Source organism: Panthera leo, chromosome B1 (genome assembly GCF_018350215.1).
Source record: "Panthera leo isolate Ple1 chromosome B1, P.leo_Ple1_pat1.1, whole genome shotgun sequence".
Lineage (NCBI taxonomy): Eukaryota > Metazoa > Chordata > Mammalia > Carnivora > Felidae > Panthera > Panthera leo.
In genome coordinates, this window is record NC_056682.1 from 165,512,574 (window position 1) to 165,534,894 (window position 22,321).

General features: G+C 39.4%; 1 protein-coding gene across 3 annotated transcripts in view; it reads left to right on the forward strand.

Annotated features, from left to right (window-relative positions):
* Nucleotides 1-337: 337 nt before the first annotated feature.
* Nucleotides 338-22,321, forward strand: part of GABRA4 (gamma-aminobutyric acid type A receptor subunit alpha4) — a 64,895-nt gene continuing 42,911 nt past the window's right edge. The window contains exons 1-7 of one of the 3 annotated variants that reach the window (XM_042936468.1): nucleotides 338-366; nucleotides 861-979; nucleotides 16,908-16,975; nucleotides 17,980-18,200; nucleotides 18,375-18,457; nucleotides 21,003-21,146; nucleotides 21,959-22,111. In XM_042936468.1, coding sequence (XP_042792402.1) covers nucleotides 338-366; nucleotides 861-979; nucleotides 16,908-16,975; nucleotides 17,980-18,200; nucleotides 18,375-18,457; nucleotides 21,003-21,146; nucleotides 21,959-22,111 — 817 coding nt within the window. Of the gene's footprint in view, nucleotides 435-860; nucleotides 980-16,907; nucleotides 16,976-17,979; nucleotides 18,201-18,374; nucleotides 18,458-21,002; nucleotides 21,147-21,958; nucleotides 22,112-22,321 lie in introns of all 3 variants that reach the window. The other 2 variants (XM_042936467.1, XM_042936469.1) reach the window with 2 other exon arrangements.

A 22,321-nucleotide genomic window follows, 5' to 3' on the forward strand; every position in this document is an offset into this window, starting at 1 on the left:
GAACTCGCTCAGCCTTTCCGTGCCAGCGCGCTGAGGTTAACCTCGGAGGCTCCACGGTGCGGGCACGAAAGGGTGTTGAGCGGTATACATAGCTCTCCATACACATTGAGAGCTCAGCGAGAAAAGGAGGGGGCGAGGAAAGGCAGGTTCCGCCTCCCCCTGGCCCGCGTGCACACACGCGCCCACCGCGGCTCGGGCTGGCTGAGCGCGGGCGAGTGTGAGCGCGGGCGAGTGTGAGCGCGAGTGTGCGCACGCCGCGGAGAGCCTCTGCCCTCGCCTCGCACCCTGCTCAGGGCATCTTGAGAGCCTGGAAACGTGAACAGGCTTAAAGTATGGCATGTTGCAAAGATGGTTTCTGCCAAGAAGGTACCCGCGATCGCCACGTCCTCCCGGGTCAGTTTCGCCCTCCTGCACTTCCTTTGCCTGGCGGCTTGGTGAGTTCTTTGGGGTCCTGAGGGGCAAGGGTGGAGAAGTGGCCAGCTCCGAGCCCCCTCCGGCCGCCGCCCCTCCCAGGGCACACCAGACCCTCCTGTTTCCGCTGTAAGGTCAGGGACCGAAGCTAGGCTTTTCTGTGACCGCGTAGACGCGGAGAGCAGAAGGGGCACCGGGTGCAAGAAGAGTGTGGGTTTGGGGGTGCGTGTGCTCAGGGTGCGCCTTTCCCGACCATTTCTCTGTCCCCCCATCCTTCAGACCTGCCTCTTGTAGCTTGGGGCAAAAGTCTCTTTCCCTAGAAGATAAACCTGTTTCCACCTGTTCTGTAATCGATTCTTAACCCCTTACGCCGTTTTCTTTTTCTTTTTTCTTTTTTTTTTTTTCTTTCTTTTTTTTTTTTTTTTTTTTTTTTTTTTTTGCGTTTGCAGTTTAAACGAATCCCCAGGACAAAACCAAAAGGAGGAGAAATTATGCCCGGAAAATTTTACCCGCATCCTGGACAGCTTACTCGATGGTTATGACAACAGGCTGCGTCCTGGATTTGGGGGTATGAAAGATTTCAAACGCTCAAGTGTGTCCTGTCTGTCCCTCTCTCGGTCTGCCTGTCTGTCTGTCTGTGGGAATATCATTAGGTATGCCTCGAGTGCAAAAATGGAAAATCTCTTCCCCTCTCTCTCTCTCTCTCTCTCTCTCCCTCCCTCCCTTCCTCTCTCTCCCCGCCCCCCCACCTTGATGAGACCTCTGACAAGAAGACCGCCTCCACCCTTACTTTCCCATCTCCCTGCAGACTCAGAAGCTTTGCCTCTCCCCCACACTAATTACCTTCCGGGACCTGACTGCTGGGTGGGGGAGGTTGGAGAGAAAGAGTCAAAAACGGGAACGTGGGGCTCGGCTGCCCAGCTGCGCTGCGCCCTGAGAACGGACTTCCCCTGCACCTGGCCGCTTCGCTCAGAGCTGGTTGCACTTGAGGCAACTGATCCGAAGTCCCTTGTCCTCCCACGTGGTATTTGTTCCTCTGCCAAAACCTCGCCACCGTGCTCTACCTAGGACAAGAATCTGGGGCACGAAGCTGCCTGCTCTGCTAGAGAACCCAGTCCTTTCTTGTTCTCTTACACAGTAGGATCAATTTTTACTTCATTTGGGGAGAGGTCATTTACTTCCCTCCCAAGACTTTGGAGTTAGAGGTGTTTCAGCTTTATTTCTTCCTTAAGTATTTTACAGTAGCTCTAATTAACCCTACTGCGCATCCATTAACCCTACAGTTGCTCCTTTTCATATTCATATTTCATTTGCTTATATAATGAGAATTTATGTGGCAAGCATTTTGCTAGGCACTGTGTTCACAGAATCTGAAGATACAATTCTTAACCTCAGACACCCGCTGGGTCCAGTTCAGGGAGAACACGTGACTTCACCCCAAGTGTCAGTTCAGGACCCGACCACCAAGTCCCTCCTCTTTCCAACTACTCTGAGCCTACTGGGAAATGAGTTGATCAAGACCTAGGCTGTGTCTTAAAAGAGCCTCTAGTAGGAGTAGGAGTAGGAGTAACAATAATAAGCACTAATATTGTATTTATTTATTTATTTGAATTGGCATATACACCAGGCATTTTATAGGCATTACTGAGAGTAAGTTATTACCATCCCCATTTTATAGATGAAGAAATTTAGGCTTGGGAGGCTAAGTAACCAGTTCAAGTTCACAGTTGGTAAGTGGCATGGGCAGGATGTGAACCCAGGTCAGGTTGTATATTTATAAGAGACAAACCCATCAAGACGGAGATGATATCAGATGCTATGTGGTGAGCATCACATGATGTTAGCAGCACAGGGGACTTCAAGCTTCCTCCTGAGAGTGTATAAGAGATAGGATGATGAGAGAATAGAGAAAGTGAACGGGAGTAGGACATTCCTGGGAATGAAGACAGAATTAGACACTGTCTGTGGTTTGAAAGAATTATCAGAAGTAAAACAGAATCGGATAGAGTGGAGCTGGATGATTCTTTGGAGTCTGACTAGTCTGGTTCTCCTCATTTGACAAATGGGGACACTGAAGATTAGAAATGGAAAGTGATTTTACAGGGACACATAGCATATTAATGGTTGTCTGGAATCAGGCTTTCTGATCCCCAACTTTTTTTCTGGATTTTATTGAGAAGGTGCTAGGGGGCCATTGAGGGTATTAATTGATTTTTTGGCGTGTTGACAGTGACAAATACGGATGAGAAGGATGAAAGGTTCTCCTCACATTGCCTCAGCAGTAGGATGCTCCGCACTGCATTTGCCTCCGTGCAAATCTGGAAAGAGGCTTCCTTACAGAAGTGAATCATTTGCCAGCGCATGATCTTTCACAAGTGATGGGGAAGTTATCACTATATATCCCACCCCCCAAGAAAAAAATTTGCCAAGAATATTTCAGACAATGTGATACCATTAAAGACTATATTGTCTCAATAAAAGAGGGTTTATCTGCCCGTAAAAGTTTTAAACATGACATTTGAAGTGAGGGGGAAAAATAACAGAAATACAAAATCACAGGAGTTTAAATATTTATTGGAGACTTGATGTACCTGCACATAAATTAAAGTGAAAAGTTACAACTGAAATGGTATGGTTTTATTATTAAATGGCAAAAGTTACAATAGTATCTCCCCCGTTGGTTATAATGCAAGTATAACTCAAAAAGAAGAAGGTGTCCGTTGCGGATGAATCCTTTTGAACCAGCTATCCTCTCCCATGATATTATATAGACAATAAAATGAATGAAATCAGTCAACATGAGCCATTACTGGATTTTAGCCAGCTGCAATATGGCTGAAACGTCTCAAGGGCATTATTAGTCATCTTACTTGTCACTGCTAGGTGATGTACATTACCCACCTGGAGATACTTTTATAGCTTTATGGGAAGAGGTGGAATTCATGTTACTTCAAGTGTTAGCAGTTGATTAATCATTAAAAATGTACTATGTCACACAATTTTTGGGCTATGCTCATAAATATTTGTGGTAAATGTGATTCATCTTTTTAGAAATGGGTCATTCTCTGTAAATTCACAGCATTCCAAACATGACAGAGGGATAGTAATTCTCACCTGCAGAAAACTGTGTAATCTGTTTACAGGATGTTATAAACAAGCATCGCTGAAAATAATAAGAAAACTCACACTTAGCACAGACTCTTGGATGTGCTGCAAGTTTGGTCCCTTCTTTGACATTTCAGTACTTTGTGGCAAGTTTGGCATTTTAAAAATAAAATGAAAACAATTCGGATTTTGACCGGTATGCTATAAATACAGATTTACTTCCTGGTTCCTTTAATCCCACTTCTGCTCTTTGTAGAGCGTTTACTTTATATCTGTTTATACAACTTAGCTGTGTTCCATTTAAAATAAAGCTAAAAGCAAAGATTTGAATTGAAATTGGATGGTTTGTGATTGCTCAGTAGGCCGGCAGGGGTTGGAATAGATTTGGAAACTAAATTACATATTTTTAACTCAGCAGCACAGCTTGCAACCGGGAAGTAAAAGGAACTGAAATGGTTCTCTTCTTTTCATCCCTCCAGGGTCTCCTCTCCCTTGTCTCCCACGTTCTCCCATTGGAGAAGAAAAGGGGAAAAGGTGAGAAGAGAAGGAAGGAGGCATGGTGAGAGAAGCCAGATTGGGACTTCTGAAGGGGTATAGTTCTTTTGGCCTCTGACAAATCAGTCTGCCGTCATCCTGAAGTAGCTTGCACCTGCTTAGAAGTGGCTCACAAGTGAAGCTCTCCACAAAGAAGCTAGAAAATCAGTCCCCTGTGCTCTTAGCCACTTTCCACACTGTTACATGTGGTCTTAAAAATGCATAGCTAACCACCAGGAGATCGTTTAGGAAGTCAGCCCTTACCCACTTCCATTTTACTGCCGGATTATGCTACCTTTGTGCATTTCAATCTTTTGAGGCACATGGTCTGGAATAATAAATGCTTCAACTAGAGACAGTTGCCTTAGATCCTCTTGCACAAACTCCCTGAAATGGGAACTGACCATTAGGTCAGTTTTGCAAGGTTGCTCACCAACATAGTAGAACTCCACATTAGTGGAGTCCTCTATAGTTTGGAATCATTTTGTTTAAGTTTGTTTATTTATTTATTTTGAGAAAGAGAGAGAGAGAGGGAGAGACAGAGAGAGAGAGAGAGAGAGAGAGGGAGAGATAATCCCAAGCAGGCTCCTCACTGTCAGCGCGGAGCCGGATGTGGGGCTCAGACTCACGTGAGATCATGACCCCAGTGAAAATCAAGGGTCCCACGCTTAACCAGCTGAGCCTCCTGGGTGCCCCAAAACCTTTTTGCATATAATGCTTAATAAGATTAGCAGAGATAAGCAGGGTGGGCATCCTCCCTATGTTAGAGGGGAGGCTGAGAAAAGTTCTAATGAATTGCTCAAGAACCCTAAAACTACTCATAGACAAGGCCACTAATACACCAGGCAGCTGGTCTATTGCGACATCCACTTCTAAGGCTTTTTAAAAACATCCTCTGTTTACCAAGAGTGGAATTTTCATTAACATACCTTCTTGTTTCTAATTAGGTTATTAAAATAAGCAAAACTACATTTCCCTCAAAGGAGTGAAATGAGAACTTTTATTCTAAAGCTTTAATAACATTTTAAAATGGGAAAGCAAATATGGAGAAGTATATATACTTTGGTATATTTGGAACATCTTTACTATAGAAATAAAAATATTCTTGCAATGTTTTCACATGATGCATATCCTAACCTGAAAATTAAATTAATACACTAACCTTGTGCTAGCTTTATTGAGTCTACAGAGAATATATTTTTGAAAGTATATAGACGAAAGAACACTTAAAATCCACAGGGTGACAGAAAAATAAAGCTTTATTCTCTTTTGATTTGTCACACCCACTTACGCATTCATTTGTTGAACCAATACCTATTGAGACCACTATGTATCAGGAACAATGTGAGCTTGTAAAGATGTAATTCTGAATCAGACACAGGCCCTCATGAGCTATATGGCTAAGCAGTGTAGTAGAGAGATAAAACTACAGAGAAACAACTAAATAATTAAAGATCTCCCCATGGGACAATCCAATAGCATGCTAAGATAGAGAATAAATTGGATAAGGGGTCTATTTCAGCACAGTGGTCAAGAAAGTCTCTTAAGCTGAGACCTAAGGGTGACAGATATGGAAAAGGTAAGCAATAGTTGTTCTCAGATAGAACAAAAAGGCAAGGTTAAGGATCCTAAGGTGGATAAGAATTTAGTGTAATATAGGCAATGAAGGGAGTCCGGGAAAGGGAGTTCCATGAAGGTAGTAAGAAAGCAAGAGGAAGATTCTCACAGTTCTAGCTTGTGATGGTAAACAAAGACCAGATCATGCAAGACCTTTAGTAAAAGAGTTTAGATCTTTCTTTTAGTGAACCCGGAAGCCATTGGAGTTTTTTAGGTGGAGAGAATGAACGACTTGGTGTGACTTTGTATCATGATTCCTCTGACTGCTGCTTAATAAAAGGAAGGATATAGAGGTTGGGCAATACTGGAAGCAAAGAGACCAATGAAGAAGGTTTGTGTGTGTGTGTGTGTGTGTGTGTGTGTGGTGGTGGATGGGAGGTTCTCTGAAGTTAGTGGTGGGTTGTAGTAAATGTAGATGTAGTAAAATGGAGTTAAGTGGAAAAAATTAAGATACATTTTGTAAATATAATTGAACTATTAATTGGTGCTGGATTTCATAGGGGTGGTAAAGGAAAGGGAGGAATCAAAAAATGACCCCTGGATTTTTATTTTGAGAAAATGGGCAGAGGATGGTGTTATTTAAATTAGGGAGGTGGGGAGGAAGAAGAGAGATGGGCGTGAAATCAAGAAATCATGTGTGGATACGTTGAGTTTAGGATACATATATGGAGTCCTAGCGGTTGTACTTGTTTGGATATCAGACAAGAGTTTTGTTTAGAGATATGCAAGAGTCACCAGCATATAACACTGTGAGAATAGATGCTAAAGAAGAGTATGAAGGCACAAAGAGCCCTGAACCAAGCCTCCAAGAGCATTAACGGTTGAGGAAAGGCAGAAAACAGAATTGCCAGAGAAGGATGTAAAAGAGGAGACTGTGATATGTAGGTGGGCACTAGGAGAGTGTGAATTTCTAGAAGTCAAGAGAATGGAATGTCTTAGGAAGGAGGGATGAGAAAAACCTTTTTCAAAACCTTCCAAGACGTAAGTAAGATAAGTCTGGCCACGTGGAGATATTTCATTTGGTTCACTTTTCATTAACTACTTACTAATCATATAATATGTGCCAGGCATGATTCTAGGATGGCACTGGAATGCATTAGTGAACAAAAGAGATGCAGTTCCCTACCTTCATGAGCTGACACTTTAGTGAAAGGGACAGAAAATGAACAACAGAAATAAATAAAATATAGAGTGTCAGAAGTCGATAACTGCTATGGAGTAATATAAAGCAGGGAGGAGTTGCAGTTTTAACAAAGTTGGTAAGAAAGACTTCGTTGAGAAGGTGATTTTTAAAGTTTATTTATTTTGTGAGAGAGGGAGGGAGAGAGAGAGAGAGAGAGAGAGAGAGAGAGAGAGAGAATGAGTAGGAGAGGGCCAGAGAGAGAGCGAGAGAATCCCAAGCAGGCCCTATGCTGTCAGTGTAGAATCCCACATGGGGCTTGAACCTAGGAGCCATGAGATCATGACCTGAGCCAAAACCAAGAGTCAGGCACTTAACCGACTAAGCCACCCAGGTGCCTGAGAAGGTGGTATTTGAACAGTGATCCTAAGTATAGGTAAAAGCATAAGCCACATTTGGGTTGAAGGAACTCTATGTGCCAAAGTGCTAAGCATGGAAATCAGTGTCGCTGCAGTAAAGTTCAGCAGGACTGAAGAGTAAGAAGGGGTTAGTGTGATACAAAGATGAGGTTGTGTAAAGCTTTGCAAGCTGGTAAGGACTTTGCTTTTACTGTGATTTATATCAAAAGTGATTAGAGAGATTTCAACAGGGGCAAAACCTGAACTGCCTAATTTTCAAAAGCCCACCTTGGTTTTTGTATTGACAACAGGCACTCAGGGTCAAGGGCAAAGGCAGAGAGGTTTTCACAATTAACTAGGCGAGAGATGATGGATATTTTGACCAAGTTGGTGGCAGTGAAGCTTGTAAAGTTGGAAGAAATGATGGGTTTCTGGCTATGTTTCAAAGGTCTAGTCCACTGACGACAGCTAGGATGTGGGATGTGAGGAAAAGGGAGGGGTCAAATCTGACTCCAAAGTTTTTGACTTGAACGCCTGGAGAAACAGACTTGCCGACACTGCGGCAGAAGCAGATTCGGGGTGTGGATGAACAATTTGTATGTGGATATGTTAAATTTGAGATGCCGATTGGACATTAAGTGGAGGTAAGTCTGAAAAGCAGGGACGATTGGTATGTCACTATATATGGTATTTAAAGCCATAAGACTAAAGGGATCATCAAGAGATTAAGGATGATAGAGAAGAGGTACAAATATAGGACTCTGAAGTCTCCAGTGTTAAGAGGTGGGAGAGAAGAGGAATCTCTGTCTCAGGAAGACCAAGTGGGGAGTGGCCTTTGGGTAGGAGGAAAATCTCAGAGTATGCATACTGGATGTTAAATTAAAAATATATAAATATAAATAGATAGATATAGATATTTGTTTAGAATAGGAGGTGGGGGTGCATGGGTGGCTCAGTGGGTTAAGCCTCGGACTCTTGGTGTCATTCAGGCCATTATCTCAGAGTTCATAAGTTCCAGCCATCTTTGCTGATGGTGTGGAGTCTGCTTGGGATTCTGTATCTCACCCTTTCACTGCCCCTCCCCACTCTCTCTTCTCTCAAAATAAATAAACTTAAAAGAAAAAGAGGACTCCCTCTCTCCCCCCCCCCTCAAAAATGAACATTTAAAAATTTAAAAAAAAAGGGGGGGCCCCTGGGTGGCTCAGTCAGTTAGACGACTGACTTCAGCTCAGGTCATGATCTCAGCATTCGTGGGTTCGAGCCCTGCCTCAGGTTCTTTGCTGACAGCTCAGAGCCAGGAAACTGCTTAGGATTCTGTGTCTCCCTCTCTCTCTCTGCCCCTCCCCCACTCACGCTCTGTCTCTCTCTCTCCCCAAAATAAATAAACATTAAAAATTAAAAAAAAAAAAAGGAGGTGGGATTGATCATTTACTTCTTAATGCTCCTGACAGATTAAGAAAGATAAGAACATAAAATTGATCACTACATTCAGCAATATCTGCATGGTCAGTGATTTTGACAGGGGCAGTTTTGGTGCTGTGATGGGTGTGGAGGTCTGATTGGGAGACATTGAAAGAATGGGAGGAATCTTTGGACATTTGTATTAAATTATTGTACGGGGCAGCAGAGAAATGGGTGGTAAATGGAAGGAGAAGTACGATCAAGAGAGCCTTTCTATTTTCACTTATTTTTAATATTTCTAATGTTTATTTTTTTGAGAAAGAGAGAGAGAGAGAGACAGAGTGCAAGCAGGGGAGGGTAGAGAGAGAGAGGGAGACACCGAATCCGAAGCAGGCTCCAGGCTCTGAGCTTCAGCACAGAGCCTGATGCCGGGCTTGAACTCACAAGCTGTGAGATCATGACCTGAGCCTGTTTAAAAGTGGGAGAGATTAAATTATTTTTTTAAATCTGTGGGAATTGTGTCAGAGATACGAATGATATTGACAAAAGGGATTTTCGTGGATCCTGGGCATGAAAACCAGGTTACGAGAGATGGTAGAGTGAATAGAAAAGGAAGAATGAGAGGCAATAATGGATTTTTTTTTCCCCAGAAGCTCACGATGTGAAAAGCAAGAGAAAGAGGGAAGGTTGCCTTCTTTTCAGATGAGAAATATCAGAATACATCTGTAGGGGATCACCTAGTAGGGGGTACGTTAATATTACAATGGAGGGAAAGAATAACTGAGAGAAAGACAAGGGACTATAGAACCCAGAACACGAATGTACTTTGTTCTTCTCTCAGTTTAGCAAAAAAGATGTACTGCTGCTCTCTATCGTATATTTGCATTTTCTTTCGGGCAGGGCAAGGATATGCAACATGCCTTTGGTGTTTCCCAAAGTAGGCCCTGTAAACTCTAGATAGAGCCTATTTGCAACTTTATGGATATTTATTTAGATAATATTTCCCTGGGTTGTTAGTTTCCTTTTAGGTGAAAAATACATCAACCTGCATGATATTACTGCCTAGGCCTTTTTATTGTATTTATTTTTAAAAGCCTCTTGTGCACGGAATTGGATTCTGGATTAAAAATACTTGGTTCACCAATAACACCCATTATCGGTCCACACATAACCTTCTTTTTAACTACCCATCCATCTATGGACTCATTCACTGCGATAGAGTAGACACCAGTTCAATCATTAAACTGTACAACTTTGATAACTTCCATCCGGCTATGTAGTCTCCTTCATCTTTTCTCCCTGTCTGCCCCATCGGAAGCAACCACCGCTCCAAGTCCTTTTTAAATTATTTCATAGGTTTTCTTTGAATCTCATTTTGGCTCAATTTTTAAAATTTTAAATTAGGAAATGTATTGGCTTGGAACATGTTGTATATGAGCTTTTGGTGTTTCCCCCCCCCCCCCCCCACTTAATTGTGTATGCTAAGGTTCATTCTTGCTGATGCATATTGCTATAGATCATTCATTTGACTGCTGTGTGATATTCCCACTTCATAGGAACTAGTTTATTCATCTTCTCTGTTGGCAGTAGGCATTTTGCTTGTTTCCAAGATTGTGTTGCTGTGAATATTCTGGCCCAAATTTCCTGCTGTAAATGTGCAAAAGTTTCTTTTGCATATACATCCAGGAATGGATTTTTCTGGATCTTAGTGTAAGTGGGAGTTCAACTTGATGAGATAATGCCAAACTGTTTTCTGTGGTAGTTTTACAAATTAAAACTCTCATTTACAATGAATATGAGATTCAGGATCCACAAACCCTTCAACCATACTTGAAATGGTTTTTGATTGTGAAATAATTAGAATTTTCTGATTTCTAATGTGGTTGGATGTCTTCTCAAACCTTTAATGCCTACAAGAATTTTCCTTCTGTGAATTGCATTTTCATCTTTGGCCCTGATTTCATTGTTTTTTTAAATGCTTTTCTTATTTATTTAATTACTTTAATTATTTAAAAAGGTGACCTGGATTGACAGAAGGATCATAGGACATAGGAAGCACTAATCTTTAATGTCATTTAAGTAAAACTCTATACCATTCTGTTTTCTCTGTGACATCAATGGATACCTTTTCTTTGTTTACCGGGCAGGAAGGCTAGCATTTCTGTATTTTTTGATGACAAACTAAATTATAGATTTCTTTAAATATATCACTCAAGATTCCTTGTTGTTATTGTACCTCCTAAATACGTTAAATCTCTTGAGTTTTGGAAATACATCAGCAGCGTTTTGTAAGATGTAGCTTGATGCATGAATTTAAGTGGCTGGAAAACCATAAATATGTCCTCAAATGCATAGCTGGGGACAAAATGTGAACAGGATTAACCATTTCCATAATCAGCCAGACACATTAGGTCTTTTTCCTGGTGTGACAGCAAATTGGGCACTGTTATTGGGCAAGAAATTAAATCGTTATATCCTTTGACCAGGTCTGTACAGCCGAAGTAAAGTTAATAGTGGAAAATTATCTCATATATTATTAATTGTCTTCCTACTTTGCACCCAAGTTAGAGTCATTAATAAGATGGGAATATTCCTTTGGATTTGATCTTAGAAGTCTTGGTTCTTTCTTTCAAAGACTATTGCAGATCACTTTGTTTGCCTTACAAAATGCCAATACATTTTGTAGATTAAAAATCACTTCCCTATTACCAAAGAAGTCAGATTTTTTAAATAAAATATGTCTTTGATGTTACACAAATGCATGTAACATTATGAGAAGTCCTTCCAAGCTCAAAATTATCTGGTTTCTATGTAATTATGCTCTTAGTAAGGTTGATTTGAACATCCTAAACAGTAGTGTTAGAGGAAGCGTCTCTAAGAATTGCTCTTAATTACATAGCGACCATTATTCATAGAAAACTGATTTATTGGAAACCTATTACGTTTAAGGCCGGAGATTAGTTCTGGGAAAGGATACAAATATAAATAAGACACAGTTTCAGCTTTAATCAGGAAATATTTTTAGCTTAACTGGTGTAACACATGAATCCAAGTAATTTTTCTTTTTGGGAAGTTTTTGAATCACTAGTGCGGTGATACTAAGAACACGGACACATAGTTATTGACCACCTAGTATGTGCAATGTGCTATGCTAGTTGGGAACTTCAAGGAGCCTTAAGATTTCATTTTACTGTTAAGGGGAGAAAGAAAGAATCAAACAAGCTATAATAAGAGCAAAGACATAGAAAGAGCTGCAAGAACACAGTTCAGAACTTAAGCATAAACAAAATTTAGGTGTAACATAAACAAAATTTAGGAAATTTAGGTATGGCATGTTATGTTGTAGATAGAAAATTATATAAGCAATTAATTATTATTTCTTATTTAATGATATCATTAGCATACTAAAGCCAGAACATATTTTGGAGATCACTACAAGGGGGTTATAATTCTGGCTCTGGCTTATTATATTTAAATTCTGTGAGCTCAGTTTCCAGATCCATAAAATCCTCACGATAATATCACCCTGGGAGGGTATTGTGAAAATTAAATGAAATAGTATATGGAAAGAGGCTAGTATCCTGCCTGGCATGTAGTAGGCCTTCAATAAATAGAATATTATATCTCTGTTTATTGCTCTTTGGAAAAAAACCCATTCCCGGTGAGTTAGTTTCACACCAGCATGCCCACTGATCTGTCCACACTCCATCCCCACTGCCATATTCCCAGTATAGGCCACCATTATTTCTTGGCTAGGCTAATACAGCAGCCTCTTATAAGAGCCCTTCTTCTACACTTGCCTCCCTATAATTTATTGTCCGTACAACTGCCAGAGTGATTTTATAAAAAACATAATTCAGGTCACATAATTTCCTTACTTCAAACTCTTGATGGCCTCCCAATGATTAAGGGATAAAAATCAAACTTCCTCACAGCCTAAGGCAGAGCTGTACTGAATATCAGAGGGAGAAAACGTTGGGAAAGAACAGGGAAAAATTGTTTCTTTTGCATTTCTGTATTCTTTTGTTTGGGCTGCCATAACAAAATACTACAGACAGCGTGGCTTAAACGGCAGCAAGTTCAAGATGTCAGCAGAGGGTTGGTTTCTTCTAAGTCCACTCTCCTTTGCTTGTGGATGGCTATCTTCTCTGTCTTCATTCACATGGTCTTTCTTCTGTGTGGTTCTGTGTCCTAATCTCCTCTTCTTAGAAGGACACCAGTCACATTGGATTAGAACCCATCTTAATGACCTCATTTTAACCTAATTCCCTTTTTTAAAGACCCTAACTCCAAATACAGGTACATTCTGAGGTACTGGGGGTTAGGACTTCAACATATGAATTTGGAAAGAGCATAATTCAGCCCATAACAACCTCTCTATGTGTTGCCCATCTGTCACTGGGATCTCTAATAGTTCTTTTCCATGTAGTTTTAACAACTGTCACCATAATGTGTAGTGTAAATATGTTGCTTAAAAGATGCCACTTTAGAATATCAGCTCAGGAGCGGATCTCTGTCCCCTGACTCTGGTTTTCCTTCTGTTTATGTGGCTTTCATTTCTTATCATTTTCTTCCTTACCTGCTTGGCCCCAGCCCCACAGGCCTCTTTCCTGGTCCCCGAGCACACTAAGGCCTCTCCCGCCTCTAGGCTTTCTTCCCTGAAGTTCTTTATGCCTGTGATGCAATTCTCTCGGTTCCTCCAATGCCTCATGCTTACCCTCCAGGTCTCAGTTTAAAAGTTACTGCTTTGAAGAAGGGCTACAACATCTAGGCTTTCCCAGTCTCTAACTCAATTACCAGCCTGTTTTATATCTCTTATGAATGACAAGATCCTCCCATGTAATTTATTTCTTGATTACTTATACTCAGACTTCTCTAATAGCACATTAACTCCCTGAGGCAGGAAGCTCTTAAGTCTTGCTTCCCACTGAAGCACCAGGGCCTAGTATGGAACCTGGCACACAGCAGGTGCTCACTCAATAGATGTTTATTGAATGAGTGTCCAAATGAAATCTCTTTACCAATCATATCTTCAGAATCTAGCTTTGTCTGAAAGACCTATGTGATCATATAAAGCAAATACTGAATAATGCCACAAACTAACTCAACAATACTAGGATTGTAATTCTGAAGGCAAACATTTTTCAAGAATCAGTAAGAAAGAATTATGTAAGAATTTGAAAATAGCCATTATTGGGGTGCCTGGGTGGCTCAGTCAGTTAGGCATCCAACTTCAGCTCTTGTCATGATCTTGCGGTTCATGGGTTTAAGCTCCACTTCAGGCTCTGTGCTGCCAGCTCAGAGCCTGGATCCTGCTTCAGATTCTGTGTCTCCCTCTCTCTCTGCCCCTTCCCCATTCACACACTCCTTCTCTCTCTCTCTCAAAAATAAAATAAACATTAAAGAAATATTTAAAAAAAGAAAATACCCATTATTATCATGGAATCATTATAACTATAAGAATTAGTGTAACCCCTTGCACCTTAATATAAATTTGTAAGTAAAAATTACATTGGCCTAATTCCTCTCCTACGCTTCCCTCACTCCCATAGAACACTTACGGTCTTAATATTTTATAGGACATATTTTGGTAAATACTATTCTAGAAATCAGATGAGCATTGTCTGTAAACTAGAACAACGTGAACAGCATCACCTAGGAACCTGTTAGAGATGCAAATTACCAGGCTCCACTTTAGGTCAATCAGCAAGTGTAGGGTGGAGCCCAGCATTCTGTGCTCTAACAAACCTTCGAGGTGATTCTGATTCAGTTCCAATTTGAAAACCACTGCCCTAAATTGATCTTTGAAGTAACTTTTAATTTCTCAAGAATCTTGTCAAACAACAGTTCAGTTGTCAGGACATATGCAACCTTAATTGTTCTAAGTAACTTACCTCCTTTGCTCTGACATGCAGCGACTTAATGCTTTTGATACTTCAGCAGTTCTTAAGAAGCTAGCAGAATAACTTGTCCCACTCTTGGACCACTTTGAGTTAAAAGCTCTATTTTCTAAAATTCAACACACATTATCAGCTTCTTGGATTGCCTATCTATTCCTGGAACATTTTGGCTTAATGAGCTTATTGCTACCATGTTTTTGTTGTTGTTTATAATTGCTCATTCAAATGAAAATTCAGTTAACTTCTCACACTTATTTTCTCTGCTTTCCAAAGGTGTTATTATTTTTTTTAATGCAAACTCATTGGGGCGCCTGGGTGGCTCAGTCGGTTGAGCGTCTGACTCTTGATTTTGGCTCAGGTCATGATCCCAGGGCCATGGGATTGAGCCCTGTGTCAGGCTCAGCGTGAGCATGGAGCCTGCTTAGGATTCTCTCTTTCCTTCTCTCCCTAGCTCATGCTCTCTGTCTCTAAAATAAAAGTTAAAATAACCTATTTATAAATGAAAAAACCTCTGATAGATCAATCGGATCTGTACCTTTTCTTTCACTATACTTACAAAGGATATATTTTTCTCTTTTAAAAAATATATTTATTTATTCTTTGGCGCAGGTCACGATCTCACAGTTTGTGGGTTCAAACCCTGCGTCAGGCTCTGAGATGACAGCTTTGAGCCTGGAGCCTGCTTTGGATTCTGTGTCTCCCTCTCTCTTTGCCCCTTCTAACTTGTGCTCTGTCTCTCTGTCTCTCTCTCTCAAAAATAAATAAACATTAAAAAATTTTTAATTAATTAATTTATTTTGAGGGAGGCAAAGAGAGTGTGAGTGGGGGAGGAGGGGCAGAGAGAGAGGGAGAATCTCAAGGAGGCTCTGCACTGTTATCATAGAGCTGGATGTGGGGCCCAAACTCACGAAACTGTGAGATCATGACCTGAGCCAAAATCAAGAGTCAGAAGCTCAACCAACTGAGCCATTCAGATACCCCTATTTGTCTTAAGATAGTTATTCAAGAAAGAATTTATAATTCTTCTTCAAACCATTTTTTTTCCTGTGGCTCAGTCTTCATCCTATACAGGGAGAAATATTCTGATTCATTTTTATGAGGATAACTTTAGACCTAGGGCATTAAGCTATACTAACTGTTATTTGTCTTTCTCTTTTTCTTTTCTTTTCTTTTATTTATTATTTTTTTTTTTTTGGCATAAATCCAATTGTCCAACCAGTATCCAAAGGAAATAGTGCCTCTTGATAGCAATGTTATTCTTTCCAGTATGGAGTATCTAGCTTCTGGCCATACAATGGTATAAACCATCATTTAAGGAAATGATGTTCAAGAGGGCAACAATTTTTTATTTTTATTAGGAATAAAAAGGTATATATATCATAATGACTATCATTATTGAGAGTATTATGTTCTAGAGACTGGGGCAAGTCATTTACATTTATTATTTTACTTAATACTCATTAAAACCTTAACCTATTAGGATTCATGACTTGACTAAGATCGTATATTTAAAAAGAGCCAAATTTAAATTCCACAATTCCTGATTTTAAGCACCATGCTAAACCCAGATTGTAGCAATTTTCCTTTGTCTGAAATCTGTGTCAGCCCCATTATCATGATGCTCCCGCCTTTCCCTTCTGCCAAACACACCCATGTATTTGTTTCTGAACCAATCCTATTTACACCTAGGAAAGAATCTCAGTAGTGGCGTTTATCAGAAGCCAAGAGAAACTACTACTTAATAAGTACTCTTATGAGAGAGTCACTGTGTTCAGGGTCTTATGTGAGCAATTTCACTTGATCCCTATCGGTAGTCTTGCTTGATATGTGTGATTGCTGCTTTTGAGAGGTTCAGTAGCCTGCCCTTGATCAAACAGCTAGTAGGTGGCAAGAGGTGAATAGGTCTGGCTTGTAGGAGAGTTTGTCTTTAATCTCAGTTACCGGTGGATGGTGTGCCTACTGTTAAAGGTACCATGAATCATTTTTGTGCTCTTATTTAAGTAGAATCCTCAGCTTTCCAAAGACGACCATTATGGTTTTTCTCCTCCTCACTCTTGTGGCTAAGTTCCCTCTTTTTAACAGCTCGCTTCTTTACTAAGGGCCAATCAGATGACGGACTATGAAAAATTACAAAGGCTAAGAGTTTTTGTTCCCTGCACTGCCTTTCACAGTAGTGCCCGGTAGGTGATGTATTTCTTTAAGAAACAATGTTATCCTAAGTAATTTTTTTTTTGCCTGTAAATAAACACTGCTTTCTGGTTCTATTATTCTTTTGTCTACATTTTTTTTTTGTAGAGGTGCATTATCTCACTAAATATTTAAGATGCCAGTAAAAACATGATATATCCGTATTTGCTCTATTCTCCTTGCCTGTAATATTGGTTTTTTTTTTTTCACTCCTATTTACTTCATACCTACTAGGTCCTGTTACAGAAGTAAAAACTGACATATATGTCACCAGCTTTGGACCTGTTTCTGATGTGGAAATGGTAGGTATTTAGGCAACTTCATGTACTTTTTGCCTTTTGAAGAAAACATGCAGAAGAGAGGGCAAATAATATTTATCTTGTTGTTAATCGCACACAGCTAGAAAGTCAAAGAGCCTCCTAATTAGACTTAAAGGTTTATAAGGATAAGACATTGAATTTACATTTCAGCTCTAATATTTGAGTATTTTTTGGTTTGGAGTTATTCTCAACAAAGAAAAAAAAACTTACTATTACTTGTGTCAGTGGCACAACCTTTTATATAGTGATTTTTTTTCCTTAGAAAATTATTGAAGTGGAGAAAATTGAAGAGTGTAATTAGTTTTTGTATAAAACTATATTGTAGTCCTAACTGCATTTAGTACTCCATGTTGGCCCAACTGCTCACGACTTACCCCCCCCCCCCCATGCCTTCTCTTCCTGCCTCTCTCTCATACTTACAGAGGTTAGAACACCAAACACTGGTCATGATGAATTCATCTATTCAGTTGTGCCCTCTAATATTAAATATATGTAGTTTAAAGGTTAAAGGACCTACTTTACCTTTTTTCCTTGGCCTTAGGCTCCTCGGCTAATTTTAATAAATTTTGTGAGTATAAAATTGCTTTTTACATATTTTACTTGTCTTAGAGATGCCTACGATTTTATGATTAATAATACAATGATATTTGTTACACTTTCACTAATTTTGCTACCTGGTCTAAAGCACAACTGTAATTACTTTGTGCTGGTAGTTTTATTAAATTATAGTAATTAGTCTTGAATGATTCATGTGTATGGTAATTTATTTACCTGATGAAGTAGAAGATTAAGGTATCAAGATGGACACAACATGCTTTAATTGCTGAGAATCATTTAGCTCCATTGATGTAAGAACATTTCTGCTCCTATTAATTTAGTTTTTATTTGGGTAGTTTTTTTTTTTATGAGTGGGATAGAGGCTAGAATTTAATGCATATTTATGTGTAGTCATCTGTGATTTGAATGTCACAAACTAATTTCCCTAGGAATACACAATGGATGTGTTCTTCAGACAGACATGGATTGACAAAAGACTAAAATATGATGGCCCCATTGAAATTTTGAGATTGAACAATATGATGGTAACAAAAGTGTGGACACCTGATACTTTCTTCAGGAATGGAAAGAAATCTGTTTCACATAATATGACAGCTCCAAACAAGCTTTTTAGAATTATGAGAAATGGCACTATTTTATACACAATGAGGTAGTCATTTTTTTCTTTTTCCTTCTTTCCTTTTTATGCTTTCTTCCATTCTTTCTTCCTTCTCTCTCTCCCTTCTTCTGTCCTTCCTTCCTTCTTTTCATCCTTCTCGTTTTAGGTGTCTAAAAAATCATTTTTAAAGTGAGAGTTAATTTTAATCGCATTTTTCCATCATAGACTCACCATAAGTGCGGAGTGTCCCATGAGATTGGTGGATTTCCCCATGGATGGTCATGCATGCCCTTTGAAATTTGGAAGTTGTAAGTTACAATAAAAGTATTGTTAGAATTTATTAATATCTAACGCAAGCTGATATTTATATATGTGCACAATTTCCCATAATCCATAAATCATTGTTCATGACAATAACTGTCCAAGATTTGACTTTTAGGAGACTCTATTTTACCTAATATATTTAAATAAAGAAGTAAAAACAGCCCCTTTTCCAAAAACCAAAAATCAATTTGGACAGATAGCCCGGGTAAACTGACTCATAAATAATAGGTTGGTGGTCAGTGGTGAAATTAAGGACTTCTGAACTCCATGTGTTGGTGGTGTAACAAAGAAAGTACAAAGGATTTTTAGGGGGGGAGAGGGAGTAATTTAAGATCATCTGTTACAAGCAGAATTCTTTATGGCAGATTTGAAAAAAGGTCAGAGAGGTTTCAGGTCTTCTTGAAATGACCAGGTTAAAATAATATCAGCAACACTGTTAGAACCCAAGTGGCTGAAGCATGATGAAAGCATCATAAGAGATATGGTCTGATATGTAGACAGATCCAGATCATGTAGCATCTTATAGACCACATTAAGGATTAGATTCTATTGTAAATGCTACAGAAAGACTTTGGAAGGTTTTACTAGGGGATTTGGCGTTCTTTAACATTTTACAATTTCATTTCAGCTTTTCTATGGAGAATGGATTGTAGGGAGACTAGAGTAGAAGCAGAGAAGAGTGGGAGGCTATTGCTTTAGTACCATCAAAGATGGCAGTGGCTTAGACAAGGACGGTACTAGAGGAGAAGCTATGAAGTAGATGATTTGCAAATGTTTTGTGGAGGTGAAGGCAAGAAGGTGAAATGAATGGGTAGTAAAGAATATGGAATCCCTTCTCCCAAGCTCCCTTTACCTGAGATGGTGGAAAAATGAGATTGCTTCTTCTAATGTGTGCCTCAAATATTTGATTCACTCAGAAGCTACCAAAAACAGGTGCTGGCTTTTATTATTGCTTTGGATTCTTAGTGCACTGATTGTGAAACTGTTGCCTGCTCTTACCATTGTGCGTAACTTAATGAGAACTGGCATTCACCATTCTTTGACAACCCCTAGTAATCACAGTGTTTGGTGAGCTAGGTTAAAGCTAGAGAGTCATTTACTCGCTGACCAGTGACTTAATGAGAGAAAATTAAAAAGATACATAGACAGAAAGGGCGATCTCACTGGGGCATAATTAAAATCCATTTGTACTGTAATAATTTAAATTCCCCTACAGATTGTTCTTATCTATGGGAAGTTCTTTCCCGCCCACCCACCTCTGCTGCCCATGGAGAAGCACTCTTCTGAGTGACTTGAACATAGTTGGAACCAGTCAGGGTTTGTACTAGATAAAGAAATCACTCCTTGGAAGTTGGTTTGTTGGGTTGGGAATTAGAAAGAGACATTTTTTTATCGCTTTCACCCATTTTGCCCACGCCCCCACTTCCTACCTCAAGTATTGAATCATTAAGAGAAAGGTTATTCTACCAAGTTAGGATAGCCAAGAGAAGAATACCTGATTTAAAATATCATGGGCAGGAACATAGCATTCAGGGTCTTTTAAATGTATGATGAAGCATGAATACACTTTAGGAGAGAAATGTTGACACATGACTCTATACTGCTAAATGACAACACAAGCCTCCTAGTTTGTTTTGAGAAGCTGTTTGTAAAAATAATCTCCCTAGGTATCAACTCTTGTAGAATTAAACTTTCACTGAGGACCTACTGTGCTGTAGTCACTTTAGGAAGGTTTGTGGAGGGAACGGATTCATCTTGGTTCTTTTGAACTTATTTGTGTGTGAGCCAAGCTATCTGTTGTGGGTAGACTGGTCAGCAAGCAGCTGGTTTCCATTTGAGTTGAACACCAAATAATAGGAAATGGGCTTAAATTGCCTCTGGGAGGGATTTGTTGAAGATGGAAAGGAAAATGTCCTGATTGTAAGAGTTTAAAGGTAGTGGAACTGGTTGTGTAATTATATTCCCTGGAGAGCTCCACAAACAGCAGAGCCAGTTGTCACTGCCGAATTGTTCCCAGAAGGCACGGGGACTGCCCAGAGGCAGTGTGGAATAGGTGACCCCTGGAGAGCTCTCCCAACAGTAGGGTTTGTTTTTGTTTTTGTTGTTGTATTATTATAGGCGGCATCTGGTACATTTCTAATTGGCAGAGTTGCCATAGGATGGAAGGAGTCAGTGTTGGTCAAGCCCTGGAAGTGAGTGAGAATGGAAAGAAGTACTTTTTGGGGGGAGGGGTATTATTTCCGCTTTTCAACTGCTTCTCCTATTAGTATGGAAACACATCCAAGTGCCTCTCCTCCAATGTTAATCTCTCCTCCAATTCTCGACATAAGAGCAAGAAACATGCTGAGTTGCAAGACTGTTTATTTAATCTCTACAGTTTTCTAAGTCTTAAACGTGTTTTAATAAATCATGATTATTGTTTACTTTTATTCCATCTTTCTTGAACATGTGTAATATTCTTAAATGTTGACCATCAGTGCTGATGGGAAAGGACCACTGACTTTAATCACATTCTGGGCTCTCATTCAGATGCATATCCGAAGAGTGAGATGATTTATACATGGACAAAAGGTCCTGAGAAATCAGTGGAAGTTCCAAAGGAGTCTTCCAGCTTAGTCCAATATGACTTGATTGGGCAAACTGTGTCAAGTGAAACTATCAAGTCCATTACGGGTGAGATGTTTAATAATTAAAATCAATATGCTACTTGGCATTCATTCTCGAGCCTGCAAGTGGGACTGAAAACAGATTCTGGGATTTGAGTCTTCTGAATCCTGGGCTTCAGAGTCTGAGAATAAGTCTACCGCTTCCTAAGTAACTTTCTTAATTGTTGCTTTCAGATGTAATATTAAAAGTACTTATCAACAGCCATTAGAAATCTTACAGTTTGTTTCCCTTATTAGCTTGTCTAAATGCCCATAAAATATACCTGAACTCAGGGATGTTAACTATGGTTCTATGTTATATGTTTCTCTTTGTATTTTTCTCTCTCTCTCTCTCTCTCTATATATATATACACGTATATATATACGTATATATATATATATACGTATATATATATATATCATTTAGAAATATAGCTGTTTCTGAAAACTAAGGCAGTATTTTCAAACGTGTGCGTGTTTCCATTTTTTTTTCCTACTGACTTTCCATAAAAGTTCGGTCTAAATTCTGCTCTTAGAAAATGCTGAAATTGAATGGTAATTGCTTTTGCAGTACTGGACCTTCAAAATAGACAGCGCTGCAAGAATTTTTTAAAAGTTATAGCTTAATGTATTAAATGGCTTCATCACCATATAGAACAATAATTGTGTTCAGGGTCATTTTCCCCATAGTTAGGAACTATATATTTCTCAGTTTGCTTGCTATGCACAACAGATAATTCTTTGTCTAAAATGCTCTTTTTCGGCTGAAATATGATTATGAAGTTATTGACTAATTGCCTGCATAACCAATAATCCATTTTCCTCATGTTTTATTTCTAGGTGAATATATTGTTATGACAGTTTACTTCCACCTCAGACGGAAGATGGGTTACTTTATGATTCAGACATATATTCCGTGTATTATGACAGTCATTCTTTCTCAAGTTTCATTCTGGATAAACAAGGAATCAGTTCCAGCTAGGACTGTGTTTGGTAATTGAGATTCATTTTCTTGGGTATTTTTTGTCCACATTATATTTTGATCACGATTCATGGGAATAGCTCGTAGACATAATTTTTTTTTCTAAGAAAATATTAAACGGTAATATATCAAGCTGTATTCAGAAAAGAATCACATAAGCTTTCCATTTTTTCCCAGCCAAGACGAATAAGGCTTGAGGGGATATGGACAGTCTATCCCTT